This window comes from Chiloscyllium plagiosum, unplaced genomic scaffold, assembly GCF_037043375.1.
Source record: "Chiloscyllium plagiosum isolate Xiang-an unplaced genomic scaffold, Cpla_swu_hap1 HiC_scaffold_22, whole genome shotgun sequence".
NCBI lineage: Eukaryota > Metazoa > Chordata > Chondrichthyes > Orectolobiformes > Hemiscylliidae > Chiloscyllium > Chiloscyllium plagiosum.
In genome coordinates this window covers 29144476-29157247 of record NW_028270160.1, presented here as the reverse complement: position 1 = coordinate 29157247, position 12772 = coordinate 29144476, and the positions used below count along the sequence as shown (strand labels likewise).

At 37.4% G+C, this 12772-nt stretch overlaps 1 protein-coding gene across 2 annotated transcripts in view; it reads left to right on the top strand.

Moving 5' to 3' along the window:
- The window catches only part of LOC122561180 (fibroblast growth factor receptor 2-like), a 92051-nt gene that overhangs the window by 53839 nt on the left and 25440 nt on the right, over nucleotides 1-12772 (top strand). The window contains exons 7-9 of one of the 2 annotated variants that reach the window (XM_087998901.1): nucleotides 6333-6523; nucleotides 7889-8033; nucleotides 9965-10161. In XM_087998901.1, coding sequence (XP_087855027.1) covers nucleotides 6333-6523; nucleotides 7889-8033; nucleotides 9965-10161 — 533 coding nt within the window. Of the gene's footprint in view, nucleotides 1-6332; nucleotides 6524-7029; nucleotides 7181-7888; nucleotides 8034-9964; nucleotides 10162-12772 lie in introns of both variants that reach the window. The other variant, XM_087998900.1, reaches the window with a different exon arrangement.

The window sequence follows — 12772 nt, the reverse complement described above, 5'->3', positions numbered from 1 at the left end:
ATCAATCTTTAAAACATTGAAATCCATTTTTTCATTTTCTCCTCTGCAACATGGATTGAGCCACTAACTTCCTTGTGTTCCACCTGCTCAGAAACAAACCATTGAAATGTGCTCAGTTAATTGATCATTGATTAATAAGAAAATTGATTGTACCAGACCGTTATTGTGCACTGCAGCAATGATGACTCATTTACGAAGCACCTTTTAACTACGACAGTGTGGTCCAAAATACTTCACAGGGACATTACAAAGCAAAATGAAACACTGAGCCACATTAGAAGATATTTTGTAGAAGACCAAAAGCTCACTTAAAGGGAGGTTTTAAGCAGCATCTTGAGAAAAGTGATGAAACTTCAAGAGGGAATTCCAAAACTTATGATCTTGGCAGCTCAAGGCACAGCCAACATTGTTGGAACAATTTAAAATCAGGGTGTTCAAGAGGCTAAATTAGAGAGGCACTAATTCTTGTGCAGCTGGAAGAAATGGTAGGAGTAGGTGAGCTAGCCAAAATAAGTAAAATCTAACTTTTAACAGCATGTGTACTTTGATCCTTTCTGCCTGTTACGTCATGTTTAACCCAAGACCTGGGAAATCTATAGGGATCAACTCCCATTTATACCAGTGTTTCGTTATGAACAGTGAAACATTAACTGCAATATTATGTTGAGATCTTGACTATCAATATATAATAATGTTACCCATAGTGCTTTTCTGTCAAATCAGAGTTACAAATAATGGTTGAATCAACTTATTAAAGTTAATTTAACATTTTCAAGGTTTTCTGAAAACATCTAATAAAATGTTACAACTTGAGAATCTACATACAGATTAAATATTTGATACTGTGAATATTTTTCACAAGTTAATATGAAATTAGTATTTTTAGTATAAAATACTTACTATTTTTAATAATTCCAAAATGTAGCATCATTTATAAAATTGTGGAATAGTGCTTGTTTCAAAGAACTGTTTAGCCTACTGAACTTTTTGAATAACACTTCAGGAAAGCCCACATGAACCCTTGCCTTTCTCCAACAGTTTTTTTTTCTACTTAAATGTTTTATACCTCAGATACCTCTCTAATTCCCTCTTAAGCTCTGCTGTTAAATCTGTACACTTTTTATTTGTATGGCCAGGGAAGTAGTTCTAGTTCGATGCTGAGGTTAAGCTCACAGCTTCAGCTAGTGCAGTGTGAATGATTGTGATGTCACCCGGAATAGGTAACTCAAGGCAGAAGTCCATTCTGTGGATATGGTCTGACCCAGATGACCCAGACACAATTGAACTGTTTTTCATGTTACAGTTGTAGAGTTAGTGACCACATTTCTCCTGGCCCTTCCTCTCTCAATGAAGCATTACCCACATTTTCTGTGCAAGGTTGAAAACTGGGACTTCATCCCTTGGGTAACACCTGGCTGCGTTGGCTGTTTTCAGTGACCAGGAGGTGAGCCATCAAGAGATGAGTTTGTCAACCAGATTACAGGAAAAGCGCAGCAGGTCAGGCAGCATCAAAGGAGCAGGAGAATTGACATTTCGGGCATAAGCCCTTCTTCAGGATTCCTGAAGAAGGGCTTATGCCTGAAACGTCAATTCTCCTGCTCCTTGGATGCTGCCTGACCTGCTGTGTTTTTCCAGCAACACATTTTTCAGCTCTGATCTCCAGCATCTGCGGTCCTCACTTTCACATGCTTATGATGGTCTTAGAGGTGCTGTAAAAGGCACCTCCTTGGAAGACCATAGCAGAAACCCCACTGAAGATCTTTAGAAAGGTAAGTTTTTGACACATTTAGATGTGTTTTGGAGGAAATGTGTTTTTGATCCAGGAGCTCATCAAAGGGATCCGTTCAGACAAGGTAAGACGATCCTTTATATTTGCTCCCATTATCATGTATTACACTACGTTATTCATTGGAGAAAGTGACATTAAATTGTGAACAAAATGTCCTATTAACTTCAATTGTCATATGTTCTGATGTGATTTAAATCGTCTTGACAATTGCTTTCAAAATAAATCCATGTGTGAAAGTTGGAAAAAAAATATATACCTGACCCCCAGCTTTTATTGATGTGTACTTTGGTTTGGAATGGAAATAAGCTTTGAAAGACTTTGACAGCAGCAGCCATTATGACTACTTGGCTGGGTTTGCAAAAGTGTTAATGACTTCAGCTCAACTATTTATTGAAATTTTTAAGAGGCTATAATGGACAAAGTCATCATTTCTAATTTACAACCCTAATGATTAATAAATAATACAATAATAGTAATACAGTAATTATTTAATAATAAATCATAGAGTACAAAAGCAACGAGGTAATAATAAACACTGGCTTGGCTTCACTTTTGAAAAGTTGCAGAAAGGATTCACAAAAATGGTTTAATGGAAGATGCATGTCAGTTACAGTCAGTAAAAAGGTTGAAAAAATTGGGACTGTATTCCTTGGTGAAGACGGTAAGACAGTTGAGAAGAGACTTGATAGATGATGGATAGGGAAAAGGGAAAACTGTTATTGTTCTTGGAAAGATCAAGAATGAAAAGGAAACTGATCTGACATGAAGAAAGTTCTGAGCAAATTTACACATCTGTCAGATTTGTCTTTTGGGAAGTGTTGAAGTATGCAGGCACGGTTTCCCAAGCCCATAGGAAACGACATCCCTTGGCCACTGTTTCTAAAACTCAGAATTACATGTGCTTTGTCAAATGCTTTGTTAACCAATCACATCATCTTCAAAAATTTATACCGAAATATTCTAGTCATTTCTCCCCTTTAAAATTGCAGTTGAATTTTGTGTGGTATAGTCTCATTCTTGTCATTTTTTATAATATCCTGAGAAGTTCAGCAGCTTTCTGATAAATGTTAATGAATTGTTAAAATAATCAATATTTTAGGTTGAAGTTAACTAGATTCTTTGGATTGTTTTGTGTATGTGACCTGCAGTTTGTTGTTGAAAAAGTGTTCTCTGAATTACCCAGAATTTGTAAAATCTTATTATTGTATCTGCCACAGTTGTGGATTATCTTAGGGTTATCAACTTGCATTTTGCAAACTGTAATATTATAAGTCACAGATTTCTGGCTCACATTATTTTGATGGGGAGTATGTTATGTCAAACTTGGAGTTTGAAAACACAGGACAAGCAAAAATGATGTGAGCCTGGCAAGAACCTTTGTTAATATTTGGCTGCAGCTCCATGACCTTAATTAGTGGCAATCCAGTGCCAACCAGCTGCCTCATTTATCCTTTACCCCTCCCCCTACACCAGTCACTCTCAACTTCACCTCATCACATCATTGAACAAACACAATGGAATTAGCTTGTTCCCTGAGGTTTTTCTTCAGGGACTGATGGCCTCGGTTAGCAGCAGGCATATTTAATTGTCGAAAGTGGAATGAAGAATGCTTTATCTCTATATCTCATAACCTTAGGAAAACAATTATAGCCTTTGTTTCATAAGTGGAATTCTTTCCTGGAAGACCTATCTCCTCCACTGGAAAGCTCTGAAGTTATGGTACCAAGAATTGCAGTAAAAGTGTTCTTTCTTTAATTGCCTAAATATCATTTTTTTTGTAAATTGGATTACTTTTCATTAAGCTGTTTGAACATCAAGTTAAATTTCCAAATGAATAACCAATATACTACTTCATGTTACAAGTTTTTGTAAATCAAGTGTAATTTATGAATTCTGCGCTCTGTATGAATATGTTTTTCAAAGGCAGAGCTTTATTTTTGTGATACCTTTCTGTTGCTCCTGACAGTTATCTGCTACTAAAGCTGAACTGAGACTGAGGACAGACCTTTCAGGTGCCAATATATGTGGGAACAGAGATGGATGAGCATGTAATTTTGTGATTTGACAAACATGCCACTCAAGCCATTTATGGGAAAGTCTGGGCAAAATTTGGATTCTTAGAAGGACCCCAACTTGTGCAACCTGAAATTTTCCAGGCTGTAGGAGGACCCCATATTATCAGCCAAAATATAGACTTCAGGACATTCTGGCAGAGGGGAAGAATATGCTACATTTAATCCCAACTGAGGATCTGTCCCGTTGCATCAGTGATGGCCTTCAGGCCACAAATATTGGACAGGTTGCCCTTCCACAATCATGGCTAGGCATTTGTGGCCTTTTTCAAGTTAAATGTTTTTTTTATTCTCTTGCTGCAGGCATCAGCAGCTTCTGCCTGAATGTCATCTCTGGCAAGTCTCCTGTCAATCCTTCAGCCTTGGGCAACTGCCCAATACCTTTCATTGGACAGCAAATGGGCTTTTTGTCCACTAAATGTCTAATTCTGCAAATATAATTGGTCGGTTTACTGCTTCTGGGACTGTATAAGGTCAGTACCCCTATTTAACCTTGATTTAGGATCCCAAGCAAAAAGAAAAACCCTGCTCTGAACAGTGCTTAGTAAGTAACAAAGCTTTTATTAGGTCTGTTTTATATAAATTCTAAACCTCAAGCTTCAACTTAAATGTTTGTACAGAATTGCTCAAATTTCAAATGAAACAGGGCCACGTTAACAAATTGAAACTATTCTAGCACAAATCCATGACAGTTGCTAAAAAAGACATCAGTGTATGTTCAGAGGTGAGAATAATGCTTACCTCTTGTGAGTGATGATGTTTCATTAGCCACAGTGAGTGAATATTTGATAAAAGTAAAAATCGATCAAAAATCAGTGACTTGTCAAATGTTCCATGTGTGCAGAATCTTCTTTATCTTTGGACCAATCACTAGTAGTTAGATGTCCGCTATAATGTAATTGATTGTTGACCAACCATAATATTCATCTTCATCTATTGAGTTTGTTTTTGTTTGATTTTGAGATGGGAAGCAATGACTAAGTCACTTTCATTTCCCAGTTGATCTTCAGGCAACACTTGTGCAAGAATCATTCATTTCTTTGCCATTAAAAAAAAATTAACTCAGTGACAATTTCAGGCCCATTATCAGAAATCAAAGCTTTTTTTGTCTTTCATACTACTGAAATGATCATCTTTTACTTTGTTAATATTTATTAAAAAAACAACAAAAACCTTTTGTTCAAGTAAAAGTCTCATATATTCAGAAGATTGGATGCAGTACATTTAAAGGAGCTTTAATAGATTTCAGAGTAAAGGATCATGTGCAGAAACTGGAAATGTGATAACAAATAACTTAAGAAATCCTTCTCTTCTATTCAGAAGATTGAGAAAAGTGAGAATGCTTTTTGCTATGAATCTGATGGCAACTAAAACAGCTTCTGCTTGGATCTTTAGTAAAGTAGGAGTAGTCCTTCACTTGTGAACCTCTAACATGTATGAATGTGGAAATAAGAATGTTTCATGGACTGTACTACACATTAAATGAGCTAACTGTGGCCTTAGAACAGGGCAAGGTTGCCCTACACATTAATTCCCAGTAGATGCCTGCATTCAGCCAAATATGCTTGATTATATACAAAGGTCTTATTGTCAACCAGAGGCACCATTTCTTTGCAATGTAATCAAAATGTTTGCTTGTGAAAGAATCTGTTGGCAAATTCAAAACACCCATTTAGAAATGCTGGCAAGCTAATAAAAGTAACATAGACGATCATGTTGGTTCTCATTTATGTTTCTAAGCGTGTTCTTCATACATCCTGAAAAGTTCTCTTTTCATACCTCTAATGTTTTCTTTGGGGGGTCCATAGCTGTTTTGTGGTCTCCTTCAAATGTTTAAAGGAGTTTCAGTGCTTTTTAAACTGAATTATTTTTACAAGCCTCATAGCTATTAAAGTGGGATGTTGCTTCATATGTAATGGAAAAACAAAAAGGAATAGCTTCATTTACCAGCCAGAGACTGAAATGCTACCTATATATTTAAGATTATATTTGCATGAAGCAGAACATAATTTGAGACTGAATATCTCACAATGACTGAAGCAGCTATTTATTCTCAACATGGATACACTACAAAGAAATTTGCTGTTTCTTAAAAAAAAAGGAGATATTTTAATGGAACTGATGTTCTCAAGTGATTAAGAATCCATGAAACTAAATGTCCTCATCAATCATTCTCAGTCAATTTAGAAGTCATGCTGTGCAACTAAAATTAAATTCCAATGAAAACAGCAAAGATTAAATCTGATTTTAAAAAGTGCACAACTTCTCTGCAAAAACAGACTTGGCCTCATCAAAGGGGAGAGGGTCAAAGCGGAAACTCACATAAGCTCCATTTTGTCAAATGTGCAGTTATTTTCCTTTAAATCCCTATTAACAGAATTTGAAGAGGTGGGAAATATCAAAGCATACTGCAATTAATTACAGTTATGCATCAATATAAATTAATTTTTCATTTTTGTAATTTATTTCAGAGCGGTCACCACACAGACCTATCCTGCAAGCGGGGTTACCGGCTAATAAAACTGTATTGGTGGGGAGCGACGTGGAGTTTGTGTGCAAAGTGTTCAGTGATGCCCAACCCCACATACAGTGGCTGAAGCACGTTGAAAAGAATGGCAGCAGATATGGTCCAGATGGATCCCCTTACGTCAATGTCTTAAAGGTTCGAGAATTGAGAAAAAACCTTCTGTATGTTTGTGCATAATGGAAATTGTGAAAGAGTGGTGTTCATTATCAATAAGGCCAAGAAACATCCATACTTAAATTACATTTTTAACTACAGATGTTTTCAAATATCCAGTTTATTTCACTCCACCTTAATTTTGATTTATCTCAATCATAGGTATAGATTTTTTTATTTGAATTTATTTTTTCCAAAGTTATATTTTGTATTTCCTGAGCAGCCGCAACACATTTTATTTAAAATATGCTGAAGAAAACTGGCACAAACTCTTATGTGACAGTCCTTTTAATTGTATTTTGATGTTATTTACTTCATTTATTCCTTCATACCACAAAATTGTCAGATGTTTTGGTAGACAAAATAGCTTTATTTATTTCATGAAGTTATTTCCTTTAGAGGACTGATGATGCTGGTGGTGGGATATTAGCTCTGTTCATACCAGAACAGCGGTTATATTGTTATCTTCTGTTATTGGTTTATTCTAGCATTCGGGGATAAATAGTTCCAATGCAGAAGTGCTGAATCTATACAATGTGACTGAGGCGGACAGTGGAGAATATATATGTAAGGTCTCCAATTATATTGGAGCTGTCAATCAGTCTGCTTGGCTCACTGTCGCTCAATTCTCCCCAAAAGGTAACACTTTACAGGACACACGTTAAAAGCTCTGCCCATGGTAAATGAATTTAGGAAACGGCTGACTCATGCTGGGAGATGCTTGGAAGATTGCAGGCAACTTAGGGGATCTTTGGGCTTTGGGTTATTCATGGTCCCTTAACCTCTTTCCATGATGAAACTTGGTGCACGCTAGACATGGAAAAATACCCACAATATGTAGTGAAACTATCCCAAATTACATTCCAGCTGGAACTTCCACTTGCCAAGTCTGTTCTGTCTGTCTTCATCTGATTGCAGCCTTTTCTTCCTCCTGCCAATATTTCAATATTTTTATTTACCCCTTGCTTCTTAATTAGGTGGTAGTACATTTCCATTTCCAACTTTCCATTTTACACACTTTATCTTCTCCTTCATTTCATGCTTCCTTTATTCTAAGAAAAATAGGATAAAGAAAACAAATTATTATGGGCCTATTTTTCCATGAGTTAAATTGCATGCCTAGAAGGGTGAGTTAAAGTTGGTGATGGTTATCTGATTATTCCATAAAACAAGCTTGAAATTGGGAGCAAGCTTTGGATGAAGGGTTGTGGATAGGGAGTACATAACTCCATCAGATTACTGCATCTCTACTATTAAGCAGTGATGGTGGTTTGTTGTCCCTGTCCACAAGTATCTCATGTTGTCTTGCTTGTATTTTTTTTGTTTCTGCTTCCCTTTTTCTTCTAGACTGCCGGTGTTAACACTACGGACAAAGAAATTGAGGTGCTCTATTTACGGAATGTAACTTTTGAGGATGCTGGGGAGTATACATGCTTGGCTGGTAATTCTATTGGGATTTCACATCACACTGCATGGTTGACAGTTGAGTCAGGTACATATGGCTTTCCTTCAAATGGTTCACCTTTCCCCTTTTTGCAAGATTAACACTGCCTCTGTAGTGGAACTGGCAGCAAAATTGGAAAGCAAAAAAAAATCCCGGTTGTGTCTCATGTCTTCTTCATCTTTCTTGATTGTATATAACTATATTTGCATATATATTTGGGGGAAAAAAACCCAAAGGGTTAGTCGCACTGACGATTACTGCTATTGCCATTGAAATGCCAGTTCCCCTTCTGTAATGAAGCAGTGTTATATTATGGGAATTCACTCAATGAATCAAATTTGTTTCTTCAGTGATTGCATGCAGTCAAAATGAGATTCTGATTCATTTGCAACAGAGGACATGCAAAGTCTTACCGAGCATGTTGAATCTGATGCTATTTCTCTCCCTTAAGAAATGGTCATCAGTGGTGTTTTAACTAATTGATTGATAATTGATAGAGAAAGGAAGTTGGTGACTCATAATCCAACCTAGATAAATCTTTCAATTATCTGTCCTCAATGCACCTGTTTGGTAATTCCCTTGTGAAACTTCAATTCTATTGAACAGTGGTGGTTATCAGATTTGCGGATTGCAATGACGGCTAATCCTTTCTCCCTGGAGAATGTGACCTGCAACCACACTGTTTGATTTGAATGAAGTGTTGAGGTTTTTCACCACATAACATGATTGTCTCTTAAAAAAAAACTGCTACAAACCTTTCCTGTGGTCTCTAATTTCACAGACAATCAGGCGAAAACCTTCGGTGCAGCTTTGCTTTCACGAGGAATCTGGGATATTTCTGATTTTGTTTGCTTCTTGTCTCACCTTAAAGCCTTCAGTGGGCATTTTATGCTTGGTAGCTTTTGGCAATGCTACTTGTTATGGATGGCAAAGCTTGAACAGCATTCATTATGCTAAATACGCTGTAGATGTAAAGTAATGATAAAAGTTGCAGCACGTATAACATATTGAAGTGGACTCTGCTTGTGTGAAATACTTGAAATTTTTAACAGTCTATTTATTTTAGCAAAACAAGCTGGTTCAGCTTTAACCTTTGGCTATAAATGTCTTGTACTTTGCACCAGAGCATGTAAAGTTTTAAATGTATTACCTGTGTTTATAACTGAATGCAACTGGAGTAGAGGACTGAAATATTTGCAGTATTGTCAGGCTGAAGAAGTCATTAATATTTGTTTTATTTATATATTTTGTTGACATTTTCAATTCTGTCATTTACTCACTACCAGTTTCACCTGTGCGACAGCCAAGACTGTTGGAAAGTCTTCATCCTGAAGAACTCTCCACTTTCTCTGTACAAGACTTTTAAAAGCTACAAGAATATGAGTGTGTCTTTGCAACACCTACCATACCCAATTCTTTGCAGTTTCTATCACTCCAGCATTTGATATAATGGTACACCACCACTGATATAGTCATGGTTCTTCCTCTATCCTTTGTTTCATCCCTCTTCTCATTGAGTTATATGATTGCATAGATATCAGCAGCCTGCTCACTAAGTGGCTGTGATGATTGACTATCCTGTCATGGGATCATGAGGCCAATCCCGGTAGTGACTTCAACTAGAGTTCCTCACCATGTATCCAGAGTCTCCTACATTTTGGTAGGAACAAGAAATTTTCCCTCATGGCCTGTGAATGCAGAGAGCAGTTATAACATCACAGATACCAACTAACTATAGCCATCAAGCTCAGCAAGCAACAATGTGTTCCTTCTGTGTGAGATTCCATGTGGCACCGATGTTATCTATTATCCCTGAAACCATCAATAGAATATTCACTCTTTTTCTTTCTTATTGAAGTTGTAATGAGGAATAGCTTTGGAAGTATTTACCAACTGTTCACTTTTTTTTTACAGTTTCAAACATTATAATGCAACTGAATGTTAATATCTGATGCATTGTTTCTTCACGTGTAATCCAGTTCCTGAAGACAAACCAAAAGGGTTGACCTCTCCTGACTATCTGGAAATAGCTATCTATTGCATTGGTGTTTTTGTTATCGCTTGTATGGTGGTGACGGTTATTATTTGCCGGATGAAGAGCACAACAAAGAAGCCAGATTTCAATGCCCAGCCGACAGTGCACAAACTGACCAAACGCATCCCTCTGCGCAGACAGGTAACAGAAAGTAGATAAAGAGTTCAAAAACCCTTTTACATAATTCAGTGACAGCTTTATCACTAGCTACACCCAGATTTCCAAATCTTATTTCAGAAGTTATTATAATAAGGTGTTAAATTTCCTTTACGAATGCCAACCAAAACATTGTCCAAATTTTAAAGAGACTGATGTGATTTTGCCCACATTTCTAATGCGAGGCTGCCTCCCCCAATAAAAAAAAATTAAATAATTGGGCATCTTAATAGTACTTGGTAAATAATATTCACCAACAGAAATGGCTGCTTCTACCATATTCCATTTAATTGTGAGCAAATGCAAAGGAACTTTTAAAAAAAAATTGTCATGGCATTCTTCATGGTTAGTTGGATTTTATAAACTTTAATTTTAACTAGTATATTCTTGCCTGAGAATAATGAATCAAAACTGTGGCAAAAAAATTGAAGAAACTTCACTTTTATGTCACTGCAACTGAGGTTTTAATGTATCATTCAATATAAAATACTCCATCCAGGATCCTGCCTCCAGGCTAGAAAACAGACTCCAGCCTGGTATATGGTTTGGGCTAGGGCTGTGTCAGAACGATGTCTAGAATTTTAACCAGCTATCTAAGCAGGCTGGGGGGCAAAAGAGGACACAGAGAGAGAAGTCCAGTCTCTTCCCATTGTCACGGAATACTATCAGAAATGGGGAACATCAGTAACGTCATGACCTGCTTACAGAGCTGGGCAGTTAAATGTGGTAAGTTAATAGCCACATCTCTGGCATTTGACTGCTTCAGAATAGCTGTATGGGTAGACTCTCTGACACATTGAGGCAGTCTCTCCGTGGGGGTGGGGAAAGGAAGTGAGGGCACCCCTCCTTTTCTGGCTGATCCATGTCTGCTAACGTTCTGATGGCCCTCTCCACATCTCTGATACTGATGTTGGAGAGCATTTTTTTCCCACTATCTTGCAGGTTGCCTCACTGTGGAGCCTCTGTAGTGATTGCCTCAGTTGGTGGCTCCGCTGACCAGCAAGTCTTCTGGTTACACAGAGATGTCTTGGCAGCAGACTCTTAATTGAACACTGCTGGGAAAATGCCTCCTGTACCTGCCATCCATTCATCTCAGCTTGGGACCCAGTTTCAATACAGCGAAAGGCCTGTCTATTGGGAAAATTCAGTTCAGGATTTGTGTCCTTTACCACTCCATCTTCCTCTGGCGATAAAGAGGGACCTTGGGTTTAGGAAGTTATAACTCTACTATTTCTATTCACATGGTCCTAGTTGCTGCATTGACAGATCTCCTGCCTTCAGCTATTCTCCCCACACACAGCTCTGCTGCTGTGTGAAAGTGGGGCGCTATATTTGTATTTACAACGTAAGGCATTTGAGCTTCTCAATGATTTATTGTTTGTGAAGATTAACTACTGTGTTTTAAAAAAAAACACATGGAAGCAGTTTATCCCTGAATGCATGATGGATACTGAGGGTGGGGAAGCAGAAGCCAAGGAATAGTAATTTTTTTCTTTAGATTTAAGGGTCAGAATGAGCTGCTCCAGGCTTCATCAGTTCATTGTGGTTCCTCCTGACTCTTCACAAGTCCTCTTCTGCGACGTAGGAAGCCCCTGAAACTTGATACGTTCACCTATTGATGGACAGGCTCCACACTATGCAGTTCTTCACTAGTGGGTTTAATGAGGGCTGGATAGCAAAGTGACTTTAGTTTCTGCAGAAGTGGATGACTTTCCTGCTTCCCACCTGTCCGAAGCCTGTCGCTTTAAGAAACAAAAACAGACATTGCTGTAGGAACTCAGCAGGCATGGCAGCATTTCTGGAAAGAAAAAGCAGAGTTGGGGTCCAGTGACCCTTTTTCAGAACTCCACTTGGAATTCAAATTATTTCAGAAAGTGCAAGTGAAAGTGAGGTGATTATAGTGTCTGCACGCAGTGTAATTCGCTGCAATTTATGAGTTGTCAGTTTTCTAACCTAAAGATGGATTAATTAACAGCTAACTAAAAGTGGGTTGCAGAAATTTGCAGAGCATTGAAAGGCTAAATGATAAGATTATTACAATTAATGCATTAACATTTTGTTTTTTCAAGTGTTCCTAGCTTCTACGTCCTGCAAATAGAACCGATTGCATTTATTCTAGACATCTCCATGGCCTTCTCTAATGTTTTAGAAGAATGTTATTGTAAGGTTTTCTGGAATGTAGCCAAAAATAGAACCTATGTTCAGGTTCCCTCCTATCTTGTCAGTTGGGCATCTTTCTTCTAAACTGGTACTTTTCCTCAGAACCTGGACAAAAGCAACAGCTCTAAAGACAAGAGAAACGAGATGATTGAGCACAGTTGTAAACATACATTAAGGTTAGATTTCAAATCCAGCTCTGTCCCTTTGCACTAAAACTAACACTAATGCCCTGTGGATTGCTGCAGTTTGTCTCTGTTGTGAGTGCTAAAACCATAATGATCTGATGGGACTATCTTTTATCGTATTATTTTATAACTAAAGATTTAATATAAACTCCATGTTCATTAACCAGGAAGTGCTAAATGTCTTTGGTATTTTTCAGATTGCACACTAGAAAAAAATATAATTTTTTTTCCTCCTGGTAAATGTTATAATA